The sequence below is a fragment of the Pholis gunnellus genome (genome assembly GCF_910591455.1).
Source record: "Pholis gunnellus genome assembly, chromosome: 17".
Taxonomy (NCBI): Eukaryota; Metazoa; Chordata; class Actinopteri; order Perciformes; family Pholidae; genus Pholis; species Pholis gunnellus.
In genome coordinates, this window is record NC_136544.1 from 12,741,374 (window position 1) to 12,768,664 (window position 27,291).

The 27,291-nt window shown below is 43.7% G+C and overlaps 1 protein-coding gene across 1 annotated transcript in view; it reads left to right on the top strand.

Moving 5' to 3' along the window:
• Positions 1-950: 950 nt before the first annotated feature.
• Positions 951-27,291, top strand: part of prkar1b (protein kinase, cAMP-dependent, regulatory, type I, beta) — a gene marked incomplete at its 3' end in the record, with an annotated part of 56,634 nt that continues 30,293 nt past the window's right edge. The window contains exons 1-3 of the mRNA XM_079178120.1: positions 951-1,127; positions 13,549-13,719; positions 17,020-17,111. Coding sequence (XP_079034246.1) covers positions 954-1,127; positions 13,549-13,719; positions 17,020-17,111 — 437 coding nt within the window. The 5' untranslated portion in view covers positions 951-953. The remainder of the gene's footprint in view (positions 1,128-13,548; positions 13,720-17,019; positions 17,112-27,291) is intronic.

Here is a 27,291-nt window from a genome sequence, read left to right on the forward strand (position 1 = left end):
CATTGTAATGTTAGCAAAAGCTAGCGGGGCTAGCTGTCTATTGACTGCAACTGAACAGGTGCTCAGTTTCATCACCAGCTCCACAGTATGCATGGAGACATTGTTATGTGGTGGCACTGTTTTGCTGTTTGCTGTGAAGACAACTTGGTATAGATGCCATGACCTGAATGCATACCTGAATTAGTTTTATTATGCATTGAAAAAAACACATGATAGATGTGATTTCCATATGAGGAAGTGATGCAGGGTAGTTAACAGTTAGCTACACCTGCTCAGCTTCCTGGCTTGTTATGAGAGACATGCTACTATGTTATTTGACATAACTGTAGTTTGACATAATCATAGCTGTTGTTGGCAGTTATCATACACCATCATATAATTTCACCCGCTGAAGTGTTAACTTTCACAAATAACCAGTGTCACAGTAAAACGTTCACACTTCATACATACATACAATACATGTTCATGCATTAGTTATGCATCCAGGGATACACTTTAATAACAACATGAGAACCAAATACAACCATGCTACCATGGTATAAACACAATGACACATTCTCAGTTTACAGGTGACCAATTCATATTGTCTAATGGTCGTCATATTGCCCAACCCTGTTTACAAAATTATCTTTTTTATTTAACTAAGAAAGTTATACACTACTATTACCTTCATCGTGCACTCTCATGTCATGCTAAGGGTATTGCCAACTGACAATAGTTCATGTCTGGAGGTCCTTGACAAGAAGCAGCAAGATGTGAAATGTCCACTCGCCTCCTTCCCGCGACTATATTGCGCCCCCATTCTCTTTTCTACTTTCCCCGTATCATTCTGTATGCGCTACACTTTGCCCCTCCTTTGCCCCCGTTCTACCACTTTCTCTATGGAGCTTTCCCTCCCCTCCTCTCATGGTCCACCCTGTTTTCTCCCACTGCCACAGAGATAAAAAGATAAGATGGCCACCTCCTCCTCCACTCTGGAAGAAGACGAGAGCTTGAAGGGCTGTGAAATCTTCGTGCAGAAGCACAACATCCAGCAGATCCTCAAAGAGTGCATTGTGAACCTTTGCATCGCTAAGCCTGAGCGTCCTATGAAGTTCCTGCGGGAGCATTTTGACAAGCTGGAGAAGGTTGGTGATAACAAAGTTTAGTAGGATTTAGTTTTCTCAGCCTAGGTACCTCTTTCTGTAATTTCGGGCTCTGTGTTGCCTGAAATCTTGTGTGGTGAGTTTGAAGTTGTTAATTATAATCTACTTTTAACCTGAATATGATAAATTACATGGATGTTCATTACAGTGAGTGCCGGTTGCTGATTCCCAGGTATTTTTAGTTACTCACAATGTGTAATACATGCACAGTGTGTTGGTATTACAGGTGCACAAACATTGTTTTATTTGTTTATTGCATTGCATTGCTTCAACTGGAATTTGTAACGCCATCATATATAAGCGGACAGAGAACATCCCAGCTAGTTTCTGTGTTAAAAAGGCAGACTGTACTCAAACTGTTATAATAGAGCTTCCATTTTTTGTTATCCTATAATAGGAGAATCCATTAGGGAATGTGAGAGGAGCATCCATAAAAGGCCAGTGTCCTGTTTGCAGGCTCGGGGAATAGGACTGCTTGTGCTGCCTGTCTGTCTGTCCCGTGAGCGGGGAGGAAAAAGAGGTGACACATTCATTTAAAGATAATAGCTAGAGAGTAGAAAAAGGCTTTCTGCGAGATGAGGGAAAAGAAAGATCACGACTAGAAAAAAGGTTAGAACACTTACTTCTGTGGCACATTCCCTGTGGCCCACAAACAGTGTGACTGCTCAGAGTGTGTTTTGCGTCTGTCTCTTTTAGGCAAATGTGTTGGCACCGACTGGCACCTCTACAGTGGCAAAATGCTTTTTTATATTAAAGTTTCTTCACAGACTCCTGCTGTATTTATTAGGTATTTGAGCTACATATCTTGGAATCTTCTTGCAGGCATACCATACTGATGATTTAATATATAAGAGTGCTAAGATTTTCATTATTTCTTTTTTTTTAGCTTTTTATGAAGTTTCAAAGGAGATACAGGTCAATTGTTATTGTCCCGAATATGCAAGTTAAGTTGTCTCTATTTAGACTAAATAGATGATCTTTCCCAACGCTTGTCTTTGATCAAGCAGAGACAGTAGTTTGCTCATGAGTGGATCATATGATTTCTCTGTTCAAACAATGGGCTCTATTCTTGCACCCTTGCACAAGTAGGTCATAAAGGTGTATGAGATGTAGCTGTAGGCTGTCGATGTTGGCCTGATGAGAGTTGTGGCTGTGGAAAGAAGTCTCCAACAAGAGAAGCGATTGTCAAGCAACATCAGATGTAGCAGGGCTGACGTTCACCATCCTGATGCCTGGAGGATAGTTCTCCATCCTTGCTGCAGTCATGTGCATGTGTTAGCGTGTGAGAGTCATCTGATTTGATCATGTTTATGCAAGTGATGCTTTGCCTTTTTGATGAATTCTATTTATTTATTTATGTATCACCCTGGTATTTATTTATCCAGACAGACCAATCGAACACTTATATTCCACAACAGTTTGCGCCTACAACATATTTAAGTCTAGGTTTTCAGGACAGAGCCTACAGAAAGTTTAAGATCAAGGTCAGGTAGTCCTCTTTGTCATACACACTTGTGTTTGCATCAGTCTGCTACCGGAATCTGGAGCAGTGGTCCTGACAGAGCTATGTGAGCACAGCACTGATAGCGGAGCTTCTGCTGCTGTTAGTGGCTGTAATGCTGCATAGTGAGGCAGCATGCATACTAATGGCTGGTGACAGAGCTCAGCAGAAGCATACTGTAGCACGTTGCGAGTGATTCATGCTGTAAAATGACATACTGCACACTTGCTAACTGTGTATTCCAGCTCAATAACAAATGAGCATCAAAGCATCAAAAAAAGATGTTATTTTTCCTGAAACTGTGCTCCGGTGTCCAGAGGCACCAGTGCAATCTGCATGAAGGATAAATACACGTGTTATTGGTGGAAAAACAGTATTACATGGGACATGCTCCACTCTCTGCATCACATGTCCGTCTCACCGTGAGCAAAAGGTTAATGCGTTTAAGCTGCCGTGCGCTGCGCAATCATGCTTGCTACTATCGTCACTGCTATTGGTTAAGTGTAGCATTTAATCAGCATCCACCTGTGGGCTCTGATTATAGTGTCCTCCGATGGTTTTTCTATTCTCATTTTAGTTTTCACTCCTCAATCTCCCCTTGTGCTGGCCAAATGTGTCGGACGCAGCAAACATCAAACACCAAACACTGTCATTTAAAAAACAACAACAACTATAATCTGACTGCTTCCTTGATTGCGAAACTAACAGCTCCACTTAATATTTCTGTTGACATGACAGGAAATAGCATTTTGATTATCCAGAGGAAATGAGGTTTGTAGTTTTGCAGCAGGAAAAAGTGCCCCAGTATCAAAAGGTCTCATATGGACGACACATCATACACTAGTGCAGTGTTTTTCTTAAATTACACCTGATTCTCGCTGTGAGGCTGTCATCTTGCACATAGGAAGTGTGTGTGTACGTGTGTGTGTGTGTGTGTACATTTACATAATGGCACTATGACCTTGTTTACACCTGGCATTAACATGCGTCTTTGGTGATCCGAGTGTGCGTCAGCTCACACCTGACATAAGAATGCCACATGGATCTCACATCCCTCCTCTATATGCAAATAAACACTGACATCACTTCTGATTGCAAAAGCCTAAATGTGTTGTTGTTTTTAACCGGCGGTAGGCAGCAGTGCACTTCACGTGCCTATATCACTAACATATAGAGTTATAAAGTTATATGAAGAAGAAGTCGGTCTTTTCCTTGTTGTGTTCCAGTCAAACCAAATTGGCTAAGATGTTTGACGCACTCCTAATCTTTCTCTGTAGGCTTTTCAACATTTTCAGACGTCATGGACAAAGCCAGTGTATGCGATTTGAGATGAGAAAAAGGAGGAATAAACAGAGATGATGTATTTTTCCTGTTACAACCTTGTCGGGTGATACATCAGGACACAATAGACGACAAAAGATATGTGGTCAAATGTGTCCCTGACCACCTCGGCCAGTGGTCGGATCACAGTGCGTCTCGGTGGTCATTTAGTATTTAGCATATTTTAAGGAAGTAAGGATGTACTGTATTGCTTAAGGAGCAGGCCTTGAACAGTTATGTTGTTGAATGGTGGTCGGGTGAAATCACCTGGTGTATACAAGTGGTTAGAATAAACCAAAAACTGCAGGTTTCAGCCCTCTGAGGCCCACAGTTGCCCAACACTGTTCCAGTCAAGCCTTCTAAATCTGTACTTGTGTTGTGAGGTCAGTCATTCGTGGAATTTAAACAGGCCATGCTTTATGCTTTTGTGGTGTCCCAGTTATTTCAGAGGCTTATTGTTCTCCTTTCCTCTGGCGCAGGTTGACTTTTAGGACAATATTTTGGTTCATGTCCATTTAATCTGGATTTCATTTTCTACCTTGTATTGTTATTAAGTTTGATCAGTGTTCCATTGCTCAACACATTTATCTCAATCTTGAAATACTTTGGACAAACAAGCTGCCAGTAGAGGAAGACCATTTTTAAAATACCAAACAAGATTGAAAGTTTTGTTGGATCAAGGTGTTGGATCCTTCAGAGCAGGACGCTCTTGTTCTCAACACAAAGAAACAGAAAGTACTCTTTTGTCATCACATCTTCTCCTGTGCTTCACCTTCTATGTTGTCTGCCTTTCTCTTACTTTTTTCACTCGTCGCCCAGTACAGGCGGTAACCTAGGCAACAGGGGAGGATAGATAGACTGTAGTCTATCCAGTGTTGAATGAGCCCCTTTATTCACAAAGTTTAATCCATCTCTCCCTCATGTGTTCAGGTTTTTTTTATTTGTGTGTGTGCCAATTAGATCAGCTCTTTCTCCCCGTTTGCCAGACCTAAGTTAACCTCATTTCATATCTGCACAGGATCCATTTCATACGGCATTCACAGTCTTATCTGGAAAATCTTTTCTCTTTCACTAAGTTCCTTCATCATCCGCTCTCAAGGTTTTGTTCTGTGATGTTTTTTTTTCCCCGTCTGTCTTCCTCCTTTTCTTTGTCTTCTCTATTTGGTGTCTCTCCACTACTCGTGCACTAACTCACACACACACACACACACACACGCGCACACACACACACACACACACACATACACACACACACACACAAACTTGATGACACGCTTAATCATCAGTCTGACTAGTTTGTTTTTAACTTTTGTTCCGATATAATGACATGTCTTTGGTACTCAGCTGAAATAGTGAATGGGAAAATAACAGGCGCCTCGCTCCCTTTCATCCTGCCTATTTATGCATGGTAATGATGCCTTTGATCGCTACATCAGCAGCTTCAGATGGGTGTTCTCATCTCTCCATCTCTTATCAGCTCAGCTCAGTGTGTAATTTTCTGAGGAGTGAACCTTCATTTTTGGCACACGACAGTGTAAAAAGACAATAATTCCACAAAAAAGTATTCTGACAGGACTATCTGAGGACTCTCTCTGAACTCGTGTGTTTGTCGCTGCTATTTACTGAAAGTTCACGGCAAAGCTGTTCAGTTTACAGTGGGATATCTTTAACTAGGCACTTAAGTTTGATTCTTTTTCATACAAAAGTTTGTTGTCTCTCCTGAACAGCAGAGATATTGAAACAGTGATGAGCAGAGACTGAATTTCTAATACACAGGGTTTATTGTTGCAGTCCCTTTGGCCGCGATCATGTGCATAAGAAGGTATGGTGACTTTTTCTCATCAGACTGCATCATTACGTATTTGTCCAACAGGCAGCATCAGCTAAAAGTGCTAAGGACTGAATGTGTGAGTGTGGATGTGTCCCTCAGTATATCAAGTGGGCAGCTGCCACTGCAGATGTTTCATTGACCCATTGACTCGTCAGTGTTCTACGGTGTTTTCTGGCGCCTCTGGACCGCCGTCGCTGGCTTTGTCCGGCCATTTATCCACAGAAGATCCTCTACTCTCCATCTTTTGAGTGTGTGTGTGTGTGTGTGTGTGTGTATCTGTTTGTGGTTGTGTGTTGGCGTGTGTTATCAATGCCCCTTGTATTCTTTACGCTCACAGGGCTGTCATATGTTTGGGTCTCATGATTCACGCCAGGCTTTTTACAGTTTCTCTATTATCCGTCTTGCTCTTCATCTTTTCATTCACCCTCTCTTTCTTCAGCAGTTATGTACATTCAAGTTTCTTTTCTCATCCACTTGTATCCTGTTTTTATAGTTTACATATTTCACCTTTCTCCTTTCTCTTTTCTTCCTCTGTAGGCCTTCTCCTCTGTCATCTAGCATGTCCTTTGTTGACCATGTAACTCAAACTTTCTAAAACCCATTCATTGCCGGTAGAATACATATAAACAGGACTTTATTGTATACAGCTTTAAATTCATGAGCTAAATACTAAAAGCTCTATTCTTATTGACATGCAATATATCTTTGTAGTTTGCAAATAATTGTTATCCTCATTACCAATTCATTCTTTGCTTGTTTTGTCTGACCAAAACTCAAAGATATTCAATTTACCATTGCATAAGACAAAGAACAGCAAAAAATATACTTAAAGAATTAATTAATTATCAAGATAGCTTTCAATTATTTCTCTGTTGTTGACTAAATAACTATACTTTTTATTCTTATTTTTTCATTTACTATTCATGGTATTTTTCTTATGTCGTGACTGCCTTAAGCACTTTGTAACTAGCTACGGTTGTTTTAAAGAAATAACAGAACAGCATCGAGAAAGCTCTTTCTTTGTGTCTCCACACCTCTACGGGCAAGCGTTGCATTGATCCCACAACAATGATGTTCCCACAACATCAAGAACGCATGCCGAGTCAAACAAATGGGAACCGCGCTGCATCAGCTCCGCTTGTGAAAGATCCCATCACATTGCATTATGGGAGTTCCTCACTCTCTGTCTGTCAGTCTATCAGTCAATCAGCCGCTGTCTCGCCGTCCCCCTGTAAGACGAGAAGCTGCCAGCCATTCAGCTGTCACCAGGACCTATCATAACAAATCCAACCCAGTCCCTTCAAAGGCCTCTGATTGACAATTTGTCAGGAGGGTTTGGTTGTTTGCTGAGTCCACTGAGAGAATTTTAGAGCAGAATTAGATGTTGCATTGAATTATCTCCCCTATCAACTTTTTCTTTTGTTTATTTTATGTTGTCCCAGTCTTCCTCTTGTTCGGCTCTATGACTATTTAGATCAATCTATGTGAGCCAGTGATGTGTATGCCAACAGCATATTAGCAGTACTGTTCTATAGGTGTATGTCCCATACATACGTTTTGTAGCACAGTGTGATTAGTGTCTCCAGCCTCTGTGTTCACTCATCACCACCGCTATGGGAGCGGAGTATTTTGTCAAATCATCCTGGGGTGCACGCAGTGACCCAGGCCTAAACCTCCACCCTGGGGGCCCCCTTCAGGTAAATCGGACCCCCTGCCCCTATTTCCCTGGTGGTCCTTCTTTGTCCTCTCTCATCTGCCCGTTGCATCCCTCCTCCCTCCCCAACTCATCTGTGGTTGGTGTGAGAGAAACAGAATAGGTGTCAGGTGTACAGCACTAAGATGTAAAGGGCAAGTCAGAGACAGCTAAGAAGACAAGTAGAGAAACTCCACAAAAGTGAACAAATGTTACATCTAGACAGAGCATTGGTAAAGCAGGCAGCTGCATTTGATTTTACTAGTAGATTGCATAAGACATTCTAAGGCTGCAACTAACAATCATTTCCATTATCGATACATCAGAGGATTCATTTCTTGATCAATCGTTTTTTTTTGGTATTTTCTATAAAATGCTAGAAAATAGTTTCTCTAAACCCAAGCTGACGTATTCAAATGTTTGCTTTGTCCATCCAACAATCCAACAACCCAAAGGTATTATGTTCAATATTTTAGACAAAGGAAACTAGCAAAGATTCACACTTGAGAAGCCAGCAAAATAAATTACTTGTATGATTGATTGATTTATTTGCAAAGTTGTTGCAGATTTATTTGCTGTCAGTTGAGTAATCGACACAGCAATGGAGTTTCAGCTCAAATCAAATTTTTACCGGCATGGTGCAATCTCGATAGATCTTATCTTATAGATTTACTGAAAATAACAGTGAACCCTCAATACCGAAAGAACTCCCACTAACATCCTGCTGCAAGCATGAGAAAGCTGTAGATGTGAAGTAAGGAGCAGGGTTTCAGTCTCGCTCCTGCTGTGAGTCTTTGGCTGTCAGCTCTCTGTAGCTGCTGTCATAGTGTACCAACAGTTTAATCATAATTACTTGGGGATGGAAAGAGCAGTTCCCACAAGTTTAATTTGGAATTCAGACTTTGTTTACCGTTTGTAAATGGTTTCAGCAGTTACATTTGAGGGTTAAGATTAGAAAAATGTCAGAAATGGAGAGTTAATATTAGGATACAGATAAGACAAGTCTTTGTGTGCGTGTGTGTGTGTTGGAGCCATATAGAGAGTGAACATTATTTCATAGCTAGGAGGGCCAGCACTGCACACACACACACACACACACACACACACACACACACACACACACCCATTCCGAATACAGCAGCGAACTTTCTGTCCATTGTGGTGCTGTAATGGTGTGGAACAGAGTGATGAGTAGACTGTTAGCTCCACTGGTAGATCAGCTCTCCATGCTTCATTAACTGTGTGTGTGTGTGTGTGTGTGTGTGTGTGGGTGTGTGTGTGTGTGTGTGGCACCTTGTTGTTTTTGGTTCACTTGCATGCTTTCAGCTCTGGCATTGCAGAGTGAAACTGTCTCCGTCACTGGATTAGGGCTACCTAAGGTAACGGCTTATGTATGCTTCCGTTTTTTCTAACTAACATCAGAAATGATTTTCATGGAAGAATAGATATTTTGATGTATTTGTGCTGCGAGCCCACTGAGCTTCTATGCTAGGTTCACGATGGGTGGAGGGCTGATTCATATTGGTTAGTCATAGCTATTAGGATGAGAGTTAGTTGCAACTTTTGTTCATATCTGCGTGGTGCAAATTGGCTCAGGGAATGAACAAAACAGGAGAGTCCCATTTAAATATGACGCCCATAAATGAGTGAAAATTGGAATAATGGTGTAATAACAGTGACTTTTGATTTAAGCGAGCGTGGCTGTAATTGCATGTGTGTCATCTTTTGTCTGTGTGTCCATTCTTTGCTTTCAACTCCCACCCACACGTCACTGTGTGCAACTGTGTGCAAAGCCCACTTTTTACAGAGCTTCTGTGTCCTGCTTTCGCCTGTGTCCTCTGTCTCCTCTCCTGTCCTCTCTCTCTCTCTGTCTCTCTTTCTGGCATCCAGCCGCTGATGATGACGCAGGGAGAGCAGGAGGAGAGAGGGAGGGATAGAGAGGCTGACATAGAAATTACACTAATATAGTATAGCAAAAAGGCAAAACTGTTGCAAAAAAAAAAAAGCTCAACTGCAGATGTGTTTTGCTTTGCTACTGTGCATAGCCCTGGAAATGATAAATGGCGCTGCCTCAAACTGCCTTGCCTGTGTGAAAAAGTTTTCCTCTGCTGCTGCTGAAGACACATTGCAGCTGCTCTCAGCTCGCCGTGGTCTAAAGAAGCCTCCTCTGCACTGTGTATGCATTTACACATATGAGACATCAGAGGTCACGCTGCCGTGCTGCTGTTGTGTCCCTGTGTTTGAGCCCTGGGGCCAGAACAGTATGAGGACTTGTTGGAGCCAAACACAAAGTCCTCACTTGATGCAGCGTGACCCTCTGACCCAAGAGGAAAGCGTGCGGGCGGGGCTTAAGAACAGCAAGGAGTGAGGAAGACACTGCATGGTACAGAACAGTGTCTGGCACACAGGGGGACGATGATGTATCCCAGTGGGAATGTTTGGAGCCATTGGCACACGCCATTTGGTCAGAACAGAAGTCTGTATTGAGGGGAGTGACGATTCTGTGAATCCCTGAAGACGGGACAAGTGAGGGAGAGACAATCTGTCGACAGGCGTCAGAACGGGTGTGAATGCAGGTGTTTGAGCCACCGTTGCTTCCAGCTCAGACTCACCGCCAACTATTCAGGATGCTCACACAGTACCCGGTCGTCATAGTGACGGGGGGGGGGGGGGGGGGGGGGGGGAGGAGCCAGCTGATTGTGAGTGTGTGCGTGAGAGAGAGGGAGAGAGCGTGAGAGAGAGAGGGAGAGAAAGGGAGTGAGAGAGCTGGAAAGCAGGGACACAGAGTTGCGCAGGAGCGATGGAGAAACAGGCTTTTTGCTGTGATCAGTGTTTTCATCAGTAGTCTTGTTCTTCAGCTGTTCTGTCGTGGGGATTGCAGACATTTCGCCACTCTCTCACTCTCTCTCACACACACACTTGGATTAATCTCTGATTACTCGCACACACACACACACACACACACACACACACACACACACACACACACACACACACTCTCTAACCTGACACACAAGACGTACACATAGCGGTCGCTGTGCTAGTATGGCAAGATGCTGCTGCTGCTGCTGGGGTGTGACATGTGTGTCAGGTGTGTATGAGCTGGGGATCCGGGCGTGTTGATTCCCATGCACACTTTGACACACTCACACTTTGACTTGATGCCTGGTGCGCCTGACAGGCCGAGGGGACAAACAGCACGCCTGGCCAGGGGCCCTCCATGCCATGGTAAATACCTCTGCTAAGAAACATTGCCTGTAGTTAGCCTACTGGAGCTAACCTGTGTAATCTCATAGAGGCGGGAGCAAGTGGTGTACAACACTGTGTTTGTTGTCGATGCATGTGAAGTTTCATTGCAAGGTAAAGATGCTTGGCACCAGCTAGTTTGAGTGAGTGTGTGTGTTAACAGTGAGTTTTTTTTTAATGCATGTATCGGAACTGCTTGAAAGAAAGGGAAGCGTTGTGTTTGTAATGGCTTTGCCCTCGCTGTCTTAAGCGATAGTAGTGTGTTACCTGATTGCAGACCTTGATTAAGCTGAAGTGTGTGAGCTCTCTTCCCCCCCCCGCAGTCCGTCTTTGCATGTGTTTGTGAGATCGCGTCTTGATGCCGCTCTCCGGCTCTACCTCTCCTCGTCTTCTCCTCCCGCTGGCCGCGTTCCCTCAGGCAGTGACTCTGCGTAAGCAAGAAGTGCGCGCGTGTGATCTGCATCATCACACCGTTTTACACAGACAGCGAGCAAAGCGTCACAGTAACCTCAGGATGTAATTAGCAGGAGGGACACAAAGTCAAACAGAGAAACGCAGTGAAATGGAGAGAGACAGAATGATAATGAGATGAAAGGATAGCAACTCAAAGAATTGAGTGAAAGTGCAAGCTGAAGTGTCTAAGAGGCTTCTGATGTGTATCATTATAGCATTGCTGTAGTACTGCTCTCCGTCCTTATTACATTATGCCGCTGGGATGATCGTTAAGAAAGAGAGAAGTGCTGGAAGATCTGGATTCGACAGTTTTGTTTGTCTCAGTTTTCAGGTCACCCCCTCGCTGCCGCCTCTCCTCTCCATCTCTCGCTGTGGTTCTCTTTGTTTCTGTCGTCTTTGCGAGCTCTCTGTCACTCTGTTGTCTTACTCTTCCTCGCTGTCTCGGTCTTCACCTCCCTGTCAGTGTATGAGCAGAGTGAAGCAGCAGCCATTTCTGCTCCCTGCTCAAGGCACTCAGTAATCACCTTGCTGCCAGCTGCTCCAGGTCTTCTTCTTTTCTTCTCCCCTCTCCAGTTTGCAGAGGGGGAAAAAAAAAAGTTGCCTCGCTGTGTTTCAAAGAAAATGGTGGTTCTTGAATTATACAACAAAAATGTAGATGGTGGTGTGAACTCAGTGGGGCCACAAAAGCCGAACGCAAAAAGTGTCTGCTTTGCGTCTTTTGTCTGCATTTGCTCTTTGTGGTGTGAGCAAGAAATTTCCTTAATTGATTGCTGTCCTTAGTTAATGATCAATAATCAATTATGAATGAAAGGTGATAGAATACAAACTGCTTTAAGCTTTTTACATTGTTTATTGTCTCAGCACAACCCAAATGAACTTGAATCATAAATTAATTAAAACCAAAGTAAATTGTTTTATTGATAGATTTAAATTATCTTATTATCTGCAACTGATGCTTATTTTTCATTATCGAGCAATCTGCTGTGGTTCCGGTCTGTAAAACAATGAAAAATGGCCATCACAATTTGTTTAAGCCCCAAGTGTTTATTGAAATGGCTTGTTTTGTTCGACCAGCAGTGTGAACTCAGACATTCAGTTTACTATCGTAGAGTTAAGAGAAAAGCAACAAATCTTTGCTATTTAGAAGATTGAACCTGAACATATTTGGCCGTGCTGACACATTTTTTGTTGAAGCAATTAATTGACAATTTTTCAATGAGTGTCTCTCGATTAAACCAAAACGAGAAACCCAGCTTGCTCACGTGATGGAGCAGGAGAGACCACTAGAGAGACGGATCACCCAGCCGCCTGCCTTCCTCCACCTTTACATCATCTCTCTCTCTCTCTCTCTCTCTCTCTCTTTCTCTCTCTCTCTCTCTTTCTTCTGGTTATTTCTGTCGGTGTGGTGTTTTCTGTACTGCGGTGTGAGAGTGCCACCTCTTGCTATTTGCCTGCCTGGAGTCCTGTCCCTCTGAGACACCTTTGTTTATTTCTGACTACCCAGCAGCAATGCAGCGAACCAGCCAACAGATGAGATTGTTACCGTACCAAAACATGCGATGGTGAATAATACTGCTGCCAACTCATTCCCCGCTGTGCTATTAGACACCCCAATGCACTCAAATAAAGGGATAAACACACTGTGCCAGCAGGTGCACACACACACACACACACACACACTAGTCATTGTTAGTGGAAACTCACAAAGCAGTGGATGTTGGCTACCTTTGCACAAACTGTTATCCCACTGCCCTCGTCTCACAGCACTCACACACAATAACAAGCCTGCATGGGTCTTCTTGTGTACTCATGCTAATGTGTTAATCAAGTGCGCAATCAATAATTCATCACCTGCAGCAGTTGAAGCAACAGGCAGTCAGAGACACCGAGTCGCCCCTTTCATCTTTGGTTTTTGGTCTTTATTGGCTTTTGTTTGTTGATTATCTGAGAGGAGGAGAGCACCTCGCTGAGCCTTCTTCTCTCTGCGTGTTCAGGCCTGCAGATATTAATATTTGATGCCTTTCACTTCATACCATAGCAGCCAGATGTCCAGACAGCGTGCGCTCAGGACTAGGACAGGCACTGTCTGACCCGCTTAAGAATCCACATGACACTTGACGTCAGAAAGGGTGTTCAGAGACAGGTTTGTCTTGACTGAAGCTGCAATAGTAGTTGATTTTATTTTCCTACATATGCACCTTTTTTCTTCTCATTTATTGAGTTTGTCAACAGGGGCCACTGGTTTGATGGACCATCTGCTATTTATACTTGAACTTGATTTTCTTCTCTCCCTCTCTGTGTGCCGCTCTCTATGCTCGTCCCTCTCTAACAATCTTGTTCTCTCCTCTTCTTTTCACAGGAAGAATGCAAGCAGATCATGGCACGCCAGAAATCTAACAGCCAGTCGGACTCACACGATGACGAGGTTTCTCCCCCACCGCCCAACCCTGTCGTCAAGGCCCGGCGCCGCAGGGGAGGGGTCAGCGCCGAGGTGTACACCGAAGAGGACGCTGTCAGCTACGTACGCAAGGTCAGCGTTGGAAGATGGGCGGCACACGCAAACATGTGCGCACAGACGCATAGTGGCACGCACGGCCAGAACATTTAACATGTTTGCACACAGATACAAGGAGTTTATGCATACATATACACAGATGAACTGTTAAAAATCATGGACAAACATACAATACAAACATTTATTAATATGTGCATAGGTGACAGGGGTCTCATCTAAGTAATCAGTGTAATAAATTAAAAATAGATTCTAATGTGATCAAAAACATATTTATTTGTTTATTTGTTTGGAAACAGAGCTGTTGGTCTGATGACACCCACTCAAGAGCACAAATGTAAACACATTCATCGAAACATCGTGACAGTGCGAAGGGAGATAAGCTGTTTACATTTATGACAGCAATTAATGAACGGACAGTGAATTTATTTGCTGCAAAATAGATTCAACTCTGTGACGTTAGATTGCTTGTGATGGACTCCCACGCAGGTTTTTTGCAGATAATTGACATTTTCGTCATGAAATCTAAAGATGTGGCGTACAGGGCAACGGTTTTCATTCATGTTATTTTTATTTACTAGCTAAGTGAGCTAAACCACATCAACGTCAGATTGACCCCCACATTTCAATGCATTTACATGCGCACAAGAAACCAGGTTAATCGGTGGAAGCTCACTTATTAGGACTTCTAGAGGCTACTTTGTTCCAGTTTTTGAATTAAATAGTTCAAAATCCGAGGATGCATTGTTGCATGTAATCAAATATCTTGCATGCCCTAGCTTAGTTCTTTGTCATGCACATGTGTTCATGCAGAAAGCTGATAAGAAACCTGGTATACATGTTTACACAAATCAGTTTTCACCAGGAGACCTCGAGCTGGAAAAATGGGGTTTCTCTAATCCCCTACTTTGATTACAGAAACTGGGTTCCTCATGGAAATCCTGTTTGAGAAATGAACATTACATAATAACATTATATAAAAACGTTTTTTTGTTTTGTTTTATTATATACTTGGGTTTTTCTTTGCATCTGTGTTTTGTAAGACAGTATGCCAGACACTATGGTTGAGAGATAAAGTTAAAATCATTTCTCTTGTGAAGTGACTTCATGTTTTCTCCTTTTGGACTGCATCGTCTTGTCATGTGTTCATTCCACAATTTAATGGAGCTATTGGAAAGGGTGCCCTTTTGCCAGAAACTGTAACTCACCTTTACAGACACACACTCACACACTGTACATACTTACACACCCTAGTCATTGTATCATTGCCATGCTTGTTCATTTGTAATTAACTTGACGCGCCATTAATTGCCGGGTAATGACATAACGGCACGAACCCCCATCACCACGCTGTAATCGCATGGCCACTGGAGCATGCAGTGAGTGTGTGTGTGTGTATCAGGTGTGTTCACACACCCACGAGCATTTGTGTTTATGGCTCTAAAGTCTCTACCAGACACTGCAGTTATGTGTTGAGGCAACAAGCCTGCCCCCAGCCTCACTGTCCCTCACTATCTCACAGACGGACACACACACACACACACACACACAACACACACATGCAACAACTTACACAGGCAACGAATCCGATAGCCACGTCAGCTGCATGTGAAAAAGAAATTAATTCATGTGCTTACTCAACACAACAGGCCATCAGAGAAAAGTTAATTAAAATTGAATTAGAAGATGAAAGCCCATTATTGCTTCAGTATGAAAGAGCATTTCATCTGGTCATTGATGTACACTGAGGTAACAGTCACACACACACACACACACACACACACACACATGCACTCTATGTGGCCAACATCTCCCTACATCATCATTTCCATTAATGACTCCACTGTGGAAATCAGCAGCTGTTAAACAGAGCACAATCAATTAGCTAACCCTGCTCATCTGATTAAAAAGAGCTTTGCTGTAAAGCGCCATAAGTCTTAACAAATTGTGAGGCCTGTCGGCCCGGAGATGACTCTGACAGAGTGAATTGCAGGGCTGGCGTCAGATTGATGGGAACTACTGTGGAAACCCTCTTGACGAGCTTGAAACAAAATGGGCACCCAGTCAGATTTTCCCTCCAACTTTAAAGGGTTCTTGTGGCATTGAATAAGGAGCTTTGTATCACAGCTGAAATCCCAATTTATGTAAGGCTGTTGAAGAACAAATGCAGATGGAGGCGTAATTCTGAAGCCTAACTTCACTTTTTACTTTTTTTACTTTATTATTGAGTACACATGTAATATAGCAACAGTGTGTGATTGGCTGCTTGTAGGCACAGCTGGTAAATCATTTTAAATCCATCTTTTCCCATGTGGCTTTTCCCCAACTTATTGGCTAGAATTTGATGATACCCTGGGTGACAGTACTGGAGCTGGATCTTGTGGACGATGATCAAGTGGCTGACCTAAAATTTGAATCTGAGAATTACATATATCACCTTTGGGTTCCTGTGTCCTCAACTAACTCCAGGACGGACCAGCCTCTTTCTCTTTCTGTCCACTGAGTAGCCAGGCCCCGAGTGCTGCAGATAGATACATTTTGGTCCTTTTTAAAGTCATATGTGATGTGGTTTTGTGTGTGTATTTGTGTGCATGTTGTGCACAGTGCTGCGTGGTCGTCTTCATGTGGAGACATCTGTTGCTCTAACGTAATTACAACCTACCCCCTCCTCTCCCTCACCACCAGAGACAAAACACATGCACACACTCCTCTCCCTCCTCAAGTTATTCTGTAGCAATAATGGTTACGTTTGGTCTGGTCACTCTTCCTCTCTCTCTTTCTCTTGCCTTTCTCACCCTACGGTAAAAGGTTTCTTCTAGGATGCCACTTTATAAATACAGACTTATGTGGCTTTGTTGTGGCTACAGACTTTGCCATTCCCTTACACACACACACACACACACACACACACACACACACACACACACACACACACACACACACACACACACACACACACACACACACACACACACACACACACACACACACACACACACACACACACACACACACACCACAGAGTCTGGGACATGAAAATGCATGTTTTATGAATGAGTTCAGGCCCCTTGTGAATTTTTAAGGGCTGTGTGACATTTTGAGCGCAATCCCTGAACAGATGGGCTTTCCCAAAAATACGCAGACACACGTGTGGGATATTCCTTTTAGAGTTTGCCAATACGCTGCTCTTTAATTACTCAATTTAGTCCGCTTTTGAAGTCAAGCCCATTATGTGTTTGTGCTGGTCTGTTTCATGTGTCCACCTGCAGAGTGTTTATGCAGTATACTGTAATGGATATTACTGCTTCGTCCACACAGGTGATCCCTAAGGACTACAAGACCATGACCGCCTTGGCCAAAGCCATTTCCAAGAATGTGCTGTTTGCCCACCTGGACGATAATGAAAGAAGGTACAAAACATTTGTGAGCTCACTGGCTTCTTTGATAGGTTTGCACACAACATCCTGCGTGATGCCAGCAATCCGAATGTGCGTGTGGACTATATGAGTGCATGTGTGTAAGCTGATAAAATCCTAAATGGGCCATTGTTCCAGAGTGTACTGCCCTCGTGGTCTCTGTGTTGCCTGCTCATCTCAAGTCTGCGGAGACATGAAGGGGTGAACAGGGACAGATGCAGCAGAAGGGGAGGGGTATGCAGCAAAGGGTGGCCAAGGGGGTAACTGGATGTGTAGTGTGTTTTGTTGTCGGTTGTCATGTTAACCTGTGTGTATGTCAGTATCATGTTGTGTATTCAGATATGGGTGGTGGCGCTCGGATACATTGCTCAGAAATCAACGATTCTCCTTAATCATCTCAGAAAGAGAGGGGCGCCAATTTCCCTCTATCCCTCCCATTTTCTTACCATCTGCTCCTATTCATTGTTCTTTCACATTCCTCCTCCCTTCAACCATCGTCTCTCCATCCTTCCATCTGTCCCAGATCTCCAGTGATGGCTGGGTCTGGGCTCTGACAGAGGAGGGGGTGTTGTGGGAAAGGCTCTCAGGTGGCGGCCGCCAGCCGGAATAGTGTTTCATTGGCGGGGAGAATCCATTATGCCCCATGGAGAGGAAAACACTGGAGCTTTCCTGTTGGCTAAAGCCTCCACGGACCAAACCCAAAACACACTCTTTCCAGTCTTTCGTCAGCTGACAATTTACCGTGCTTCCTTGGCACAGGCACGCAGACCTCTGATTGCACGTCAGTGCTTCTGAAGCAGCCCCGAGCAGAGTGCAACATGTGATGGGTCCGGACAGTCTAAAAAAACCACGTACTTGGGTGGCTGATGTGGCAGATTAGAGTTACGCCACAGAAATATCTGGCAGTAGACCATAAACCATCAGGTTTTAATGCACTCAAGGCCCCTTGGCATGCCAAGCAGTGTAATGGCGTCGTCGTCGTCGGCCCATGAAACCATGCATGATGTCGAATTTATCCGACTGGCTGTCATGTTTGCTGTCTCGCTACACTTAGCTAGCATCAACCATTAATGCGGTGCACACAGGAATTCTTGTTGTGTCATTTGTGGGTTAGCAGCGCTGAGCGCTCTTAGCTAGTGAAAACCTTGTCTGATTTGCTAGATTGGACAGTGACATGGCAGATAGTTGGCTATTCCTTCGTCTAAAACTCTCCACTCGTCTCTCTCTCTCTCTGTCGCTCTTACAGTCGCCCTCACTCTCGTCTGTTCTTCCTCATTCTCCACTTCCAGCTGATGATGCCGGACGGCTGGCTGGTGGCTCGGTCACATTGTGGTTATGTTGCGGTTGTTGCGCCTGGAGCCCCTACCGACAGAAGTGTGTTGATGTACGGCCAATGTGAATCCTCCGGCATTTATGGGAAACTGCACACAGCAGCCAGCAGGGCTTTGCACATGGCTCAGTTGCTGTAGAGCACACTACATGCTCTCATTGGTAAATTTGGGCACTAAATCCTAAAGGATGTACATTATCAGAAATCGACTGTAGCAGTGTATGTTCATATTACTACAGGCAACAAAACGCAAAATGAAGCAAATCTCAGCTTCAGAGTAATCATTTTTGCATGTTGATGCCTTCTGTCGTGCCATTTATGAAGTCACGGTATGAAGTACATTGGCTTTTTTTGATGTGCCAGAACTGTCAGGGACTGACGCACATTAGCAGATGGAGTCTGATTGCACAGTCGTCTCTCTCTGTCTCTCCCTCCTTCTCTGTTTCTCACTCCTCCCTCGTTCTGCAAACAGCTGGCTATTTGGGTTATCAGATGTTCTTGCACATGTGGTCTCATTGGGTAGGTAGTGACAGTGGACCATTGCTGTATGGGCCTGTGCTTGACATCAGAGGGGGTGGGTCAGTGAATGCATCACTGGATGACAGATGGCCACATGCAAGTCTTCTTTCTCCTGGCTGCTGGTTGGCATTGGCAATATTATTTGTACTTACTAAATTATTTGAAACATTCACAAAATGGCTATATTTGTTTGAGGGTTGAGTGTGTGTGACACAGAAAGAGAAAAAAAAACGGAGCGCGAGTAGCTGTCCGTGTGTCAAGGAAACATGTTATGTGATTAGTCACTCGGCAGTTATGTAAGCTGAACTCCACACGATTTGTTCCCCCATTAGCACTATATTATGCTATCCTCGTCCCCTTCAGTAATGAGCAAGATGAAAACAATGAAGCCCTCTTCGTTTCTCTCATCTCTCTTTTTCCTCTCGTCACTCTTTTTTCTCTGTAGCTCTCCTTTTCCGTGTTGTCTTATCCTCTTTCACAATGTCTTTATTTACTGATCTGCCCTTCTAGGAATCCGGGAAGACTGTACTGGTTCTGTAAGCATTTTTGACAAGGATGCCTTTTTTTTTTTCAAATTATTTTTGCTTCTGCAGCAGCCATATACTGTGCTGTGGTATTGCACGTCAGCATGCATTTTAATTTTACAGACCAATCCATACTAATATAGCCACATACATAATCAAAATCTAAAGTTTTCTATATGGACACATGCTTCATATCTGCCAGTTTTGAACACTGGGACCACTTTTAGTTTAGTTTACTGCTTTGGGAACAAATCTGCAGAGTAGACCCATCACATGCATCCTTGTTGTTTGATTGACACATAGCAGGCTGGAAAGAAATAGTCCAGGAGGGCATCTTAAGACGAGCAGGATATTTCTTAAACTAAAAAAGAACCAGCTAGTGGTCTGTGCTTTGATCATATTCGGTTTTGCTTCCACAGCCTCTATTGTCAGCAATGTAAAGATGTCAGGGTTTATGTGTGTGTTTGATTGCCTTCTGGAGAGATGTAAACAAAGAATATAGAGGGGCATTTAGAGCATGAGTAAAGGCATTTGTTTTCCCTACAAACTCTACACTTTTTTCCTGTTCCACCTGAGCTCAGTTCATGAAAGGTGAGAGATAAAGAAGGAAAGAGGCAGAGACAAACAAGAAAGAAGCTGGAGAGATGTGGTACTGTCTCTCTTTCTGCCATGGAGACCCCTACTATTTGCTCTGCTTCATCCCTCTCAACAGATTTCTCTGATGTAATCAAGCAAATCCTTCAGACAAACTATATAAATATAATGTATTCATGGAGATTTAAAGGCTAAAGTTATGGAGAGGTTTAAAAGAACGAATGTATAAAACCTTTGTAATGTTAATAGGGTGTAGCAATCGCATTCTATACACACACGTGCAAAAACCAGGCACACAAATACCACCATCACTACAAAGGGTGACAGGGATTACATTATCATGAGAAACACACACACACATAAGGACATTCTCGAGTATGCATGTCAGACTGTGTTCCCAGTGAGGCTGCTCCAGCTGGGAGCGTGGAGTCTTTGATTAACACGCCATTCCATATGTCAAACTTTATGGCCTCAAAGTTTCTGAGCTCCACCAGCCGTGTGTGTGTGTGTGTGTGTGTGTGTGGGTGTGTGTGTGTTCCACCTTTTCTCAGTTGCCTGGAAGGGAAACCTTGACACATTTCTGCCTTCCAGATTTCAACTAAACACTGTTTTTATAATTAAAAGGCAGTTTTTTTGGCGAGCTGAGGAGGCTGAAGAGATAACCAGATCAAAACAAATAGTTTTCTTTTTCTTAAAGTATTTTAAAAATCCTGAAAGACACACATTCGTATCGCACTCTTGCATTACATCAGCGCAAATACAATATGTTTGTTTTCAATACAAACAGTGAGGGAATGAACATATACTGTACCATCAAGGGGAAGTGTCTCCGTCTGTTCATCTCTTTGACCTTGGCTGGTCTCTAAATTGACGTGTGTCATTGTGTGGCTGCCAGCGGGTGGACCCCTCTATTTGCTTCCCATTAGCTGCCATAATGACCTCATTATGATATGCCCACACAAACAGGCACACAAGCACACAAGATAAGCTGGGAGCAGGTGTTTGACTTCACATTGTGCTGAGCCTGCTTTGCTAACACTGAAATCAGCATGCAACCACCTGTCTCAATACTGTAACCATGGCGTTATCGTGTTGACTGAAACTATTATCTCACCATTTGGATGTGTGATTATTCCGTTTTGGTTTCAGCTAACTAACAGCACTTAGATGAGAGTTTTCAGATCAAAGGTTTTGATAAGAAAGCGCCGTGGTAGATTACAGAAAGAATCACAGGTCACACTGTTTTGCACCGATTTGGATACGGATGTCAAGTTTACAGGCTTGTGTGTGTGTGTGTGTGTGTGTGTGTGCACATAGCCTGTTTGTCCAGGTGCACCCTCAGCCTATCTAATCCACCACCTCCCCACTGTTAAATGCTCGTTGAGAATCATTCTTTTAATGCGGTCATTCGCGCTATCGCCTGTTTAAACACACATTCTTTCAGTTTCAGTGTTTCTTATCTAACTTCCGACTGAAGTGATATGAAGATTTCTGATAGCAGTAGACTGTGTGCTGTATGTGTTAATGTTGGCCTGTTTTTGTCCGTTTTTTTTTTTTTTTGCCCACCTGGATAGATGACCTTGATGATCTCCAACTTTGTTAATGTATGAATGCAACGATGGAGAGAAGGCAGGATGGGACAGACCCAGGAGCAATTCTTTGAGGTCACATTTAGAGAGAGATTAATTACAGAGGAAGAGCCTAAAGGAAATCTGTCAGAGGCACATTTATTTTTCCCTTGACACAAACAAATAGATCATCGGTTTCTCCTGTCCGCATGCATTAGTCTAATGCCCTCATACCACAAAACACTCTCTCGGGGACAAAGCAGACACGAGGAGCCCTGCTGTCTGTGCAGCCACATAAATTGTCTAGCAGAGATGAGGGAACCCTGGTTATCTCATTCCTTCAGCTGCCTTGGCAGTGTTTCCAATATTCAAAAATAATATTACCATCTGGTAGCAGGAGTTGTTAAATCTCTTCAGTTCAGGACCCCATTGTAAAATTAAGCAAATACAGCACCTTACCTATAATATGTAGAGAACCAGAACCTGCTCTATTAAAAGAAAGAAGCACAATCAATTTGCAGTTAAAATGTTATAGGAAAGGATGTAATGGGGGGAAAGGCTTGTAAAGAGGTGGTGCTTACCTCATCCTGCCTGCTTTAATCCTTTTATTAAGAAGCAGAGTAATGAGTTGATGAAGTGACCGATTAGTTGACCTCTGACCCCTAAACCCTGACCTCTGCACCTTCCCCACTAGCCCCTGCCGATGGACAAGGAACATCTTTAGTGTACTGGCACTCTTTGTCTGTGTATGTGTGTGTGTGTGTGCGCGCGTGTGTATTTGTGTGTGTGCTTAAAGAGGTGTAAAAACAATAATAAATAAATCAGGGAGAGACAGAAAACTTGAACAAACAAACAAAAGCGAAGTGAAAGACACCAAAAAGTGTCCGAGAGAGATCGTCTCGTGTTCCAGCGGAAGTTTATTTAAGGCCTGTGTGAAGGGACAAAGCAACAAAGAGGATGGGAGGTGAGATAGTGTGCTCTGCAGCCATATCAGATGAACGCAGCTCTCATCATCATATCTGAAAGCATTTATTTCAATCAGGTCCCAGATCAATAGCTGTGGAACTTGAGCTCTGTGCTCCGGTGAATGGCTTCACAGACACACCGTTTCTAAAATGAACCGTAAAGGCAAAATGTTTTTTTTTTTTTTTGGTAGACTAGAACACAATGCACAGTTTTCATGCACTACTTCCATCTCCATCGTCATGGTCATGTACACAGTGAGACTTAGAGCGTGCTGTTACCACGAAGCAGCCCCTAGGGGGTGTTTTTGCCACACACTATCTATATCAACTATCTCTTGAGTCACAGCTTCTGCTAGTCAGCCACACTAGTCCTTGTCCTGGACACAAATATATACGCACAAAATGTGTGCGCCCACGTGTTTGGACACTTGTCTTATGTGATGTTCTTCCTGGCAGTTTATAGTGCTGGTGAAACAGGATGCAGTGGCCCTGAATGGATGGCTGTTTGTCTGTCTTCTCCCACCAAAATCTGTTTTTCAAATGATTTTGGAGTGACTAGTAAGGAAGTGTTATGCAATCTCTGTAGTGTGGCTATTTGTGTGTCTTTTCTTGTCACTAAGAGGACGTTTTTCTCTGTGTGTTCAGGTGGACGACTAGTTTAACTGTTTAACTGCGTCTGTGATTTGTATTTTATGGCGGGCTGTGCAATAAAGGCATGAACAAATCAGCAGGCTTCTGTTGTGTGTTGTTCCGTCTATTTGTTTGCGTGTGTGTGTTCGTGTTTCCTGTCCTAACCCGATTCCCTCATTGACTCTCTGTGTGTTCTCATCCTCGTCTTGTCCTGAGAGCGTGGTGGTCCTCTTTTTCTCCTTTTTCTCCTTCCTGTCTTTCTCCCTGTCTCAGTCATGCAGGCTCTTTCACATCTACATCCACACTCACATCCAGTCCCTCCCCCACATTCATCTCTCCGTCCCCTGCTTGGCTTTGTGCTGCTGCCACAATGCCAGGGGCCAGGCGATGAGGTCACTCTCCACAGGAGAGCTGCAGGCCTGACTGAACCGCGACCATCCCCACCACCATCCAGTGCACAGAGGACTAACAGGCCAGCAGCCTCACCTCCCCCAGCACATACATCTGTCCCTCAGCTCAGACAACTACACCTTTACGCCCATGCAAACCACAACCACACAAACATATCATTTGCAGGAAGTTCATATCTGTACATGTGTGCTTGCAAGCTAGCGCAGATAAAACAGACTCATACATGCACATTTAACAAGTGCACACAGTTACACACGCAACTGCACAGATTGCTGGAAACTTTTGTCCTCTCTCATACCCTCTGCTGTGCTTCAACCTGTCCCCTGCTGCCTCTTCCGCCCCCTGTCTCCTTTCTCCATCCTTCCCTCCATCCATTTCTCCATCCAAATGCTTTAGAAAGCAGTGAGTCATGTAGTGGTGTTAGTGTCTGGAGTCCTTTAAGAAAGTTGTGTTTCCTCCAAAAATGTACCCCAGAGTCAGTGCAGGACAGTTTTCCAGCTCGCTATGATTCATCCCTGCCTTTTCAGCTGCTTATGCCATCAATGTGAGTGAGTTAGTGTGTTTGCATGTTATCCCGTTCGTGAATGAATGCGCAGGTACTAATGTGCAAGCTGTAGGACTGACGCACATGAATGTGTGTGAATGTATGTTTCTGTACAGGTATTCATGTGGGACGCATGTGCATTTATGTCTCGCAGTGAAGAGGAAAAGGGGAGAGAAACTAGCCTCCGATTTGAGATTTGAGCAGCAGTTGGATCAAACAGTGGGAGAAGTAGCGAATCACCTCAATCTCACCATGATCTCTCCCAAACGAAATGGCCCTCAAACGTGCTTTAACTGCAGAGAGAGTGAAAGTCAAGAGGAACACGTAAAAGAGAGCCTATTAAAAATCACTGTACGCACTTAGAAGCTGAGACGTGTGTGTGTGTGTGTGTGTACAGTCGTGGTAGTATATTGATTAGGAGTGACTCAGGGCGTGAACACGGACAGTGGCACGTTTCATTTCAAGTGAATGAATATGTAGGGTAAATGTGCGAGTGTGCATGACAGTGACTTCCTAGCCAGGCTCTGCCCCTGCTGTGAGGACATGATGTTCCTGCAACCCTTCAGTGCCTTCATAGCTCAGCCAGGTCCAAAGCACAGCCCACACATTAGCCGGGGACGGAGCAGCCTAGCGCCCTCCAGAATAGCCTGGCTTGGCCCATGGCCTCCTATTGTATACATCCCGTCTGCTTTGTCTACACTACTGTGATAGGTTCCAGTGTACAGGCACAGACAAACAGTCTTGTTATAGCGTGTTATTCTCCCATGACCTCCTCGTTGGTTTGTGGGTGTCACTCTGGTTGAGTTTCATTTAGATTAGAGGTGCTCAGCTCATTTCCATGCTTGAGAAGTTTGAATGTGTGATGTCTCAAAGAGCTTGTGTTATAGAATTTAGGTCATCATCGAGCAATGTGGTTTTTTTAGGTGATTAGACTGACGCTGTTGTCTAGTTTTCTACAGTACATACAGTGACTCAAACTTTCAAGTGGGCTCTCAGCTTTAGGGCTGCATGATTTATTGTATTTAAATTGATATTTACATCCCCCACACAGTAATTTAATGTTAATGAGAGAAAGGGAGGGAGAGAAATTTGGGAGTAAAACATGAAACATTAACATTAAATCTATTGATTTATTTTTTTGACATTGGTTTCCTCCCACTTTTTCAAGAATTCAGAGTGTTCAAAGTCAAAGGAAGGTTTGATCTTTGTTTGTGGCATTCTGTTTCGTCTTCTGTGCTGTAATAGTGTGATGGCACGCCACAGAAGTCTAATGTCTTGCTTCTTAAGAGCTTCCATCAGTACGGAATCATCTAAACGGTGGTTATAAAATGACCTTTAATTCCTCATCTATGTAGCGACAAGCATCAGACCTCAAACACTCAGCCATTGAAGTGAACTCAAGTAGTTTCAGCATCCATAACAGGAGCACAAAGAGAATAGAGATCGAGTGCGTTTCTTTAATTGCAAATGTTAAGAATTGTATCCAGCAACTTTCTATGTATTGTAGTTACAGTCGAATGACGTTTCCAGTTAGCAAGTTGCTAAGATTAGCACATTCCATGGTGTTAACACATTATACACAAGGTGGTAGTTGGTTGCTCAACACTCTCCAGGTCTGCAGGCTCTGTGTCTGATGAAGCTGTCTGTTTATAGCAGGGAAGGCCTTACGTCAGTCAGATGTCAGCTATTGAATGTCAACTATTTCTCTCTCCTCCATGCACCAAGTGCACTTCTTACCTCACTGCTCACAGTACTGGTTGATGGGGTTTATGCACACATGCACACACACACTCACACAATGTACAGTTTTAGCCGTTACTATTTCTACAGTGGATACCTCGTCCTTCACCTTTCCCCGTCTAATCATCCTCCCCTCCCTCTTCCTCTGGCCCTTCTGGGCATTTTCCTCGGTCTCAATTGCGGCATACATACCTATCTGTTTGAGCGTGCATGCATAATGTGCCGTGTTGTGTAAACACCTCTCAGGTTTAAACTCCAACAAAAGACAATTTGTGTCCCGATCTGCTTCTCAAATGCTTATCTTGTCCTAGTGTTTGTCTTCTGTGAGGTGGGAGGGAGGGAGGGAGCGGAGGGGAGGGGAGGGGAGGGCGGAGAAGAGGAAAAGACATGCCCGCGGGACAGCGGCATGTCTTGTGATGTTTAGCGACGTGTCAGGATATGTGTGTCTGTGTGTGTGTGTGAGAGAGAGAGAGAGAGAGAGAGAGAGAGAGAGAGAGACACAACTCTTGGCACCTGTACACAATATACACAGTTAAAGTTCAGTAAAATAACTCTTTTTATTTTATCTCTGCACATCGGATGAGAATGTGTCTCCCTCTCTATGTGTCTCTCTGTTTCTCTCCTCCCAGTGACATGTCCCCTGTAGACACATAAGAGCGGTAGAGGCTTAGTTCTGTCAGCGCCTCATTCAGCCTGATCCCTTTTCTCTCTAAGTGGAGGAAGAGCTCGCTTTTTCCTGTCCTAGGGCAACAAACATCGGAGACAGAGGGGACTTAGGAAAGTGTGAAAATGCTAGTTTTGAAGTGTGTTCTGGACCGACAGCATGAGGAAATCGAGTTAAAAGTGAACCGAGGGGAAAAATAGAGAAGTGAAGTTTTGGTTCAAGTTAATCAAGAGCATAGACGTCTAATCTCGACTGAACTATTGCAAGAATGGAAAGAAAGGGAGAGACTGCGTGGTTGGACATGTTTGTGATGTTTTGAGGCTGACATCATGGCTGCATCAGCAGGTGGTGTGTGTTGGATCATCAGGTAGGCCTGTAAAACAGCCTTGTCACACTTAATACACACAGCAAGTCGGTCAAGAGGGAAGCAGGGAAGCTCCAACCATGGAACCAGAAGGCCAGCAATGCAGTGTGGAGATCCAGCTGAATGTGTGAGTCAGGCGCATTTCTTAATCCCCTCTCTTGGTCAAACTCAAATCGTTAAAAGTATTTATCGACGTGGTACAGGACAAAAGGAAGAAATACATGATATGGGCTAACTCTACTGTATCACAGGTACTTTGCTTGGAAAATGATCCAGCTATTCTCTGCAGTGGCATACAATAAGCCTATGATTTCAAACATC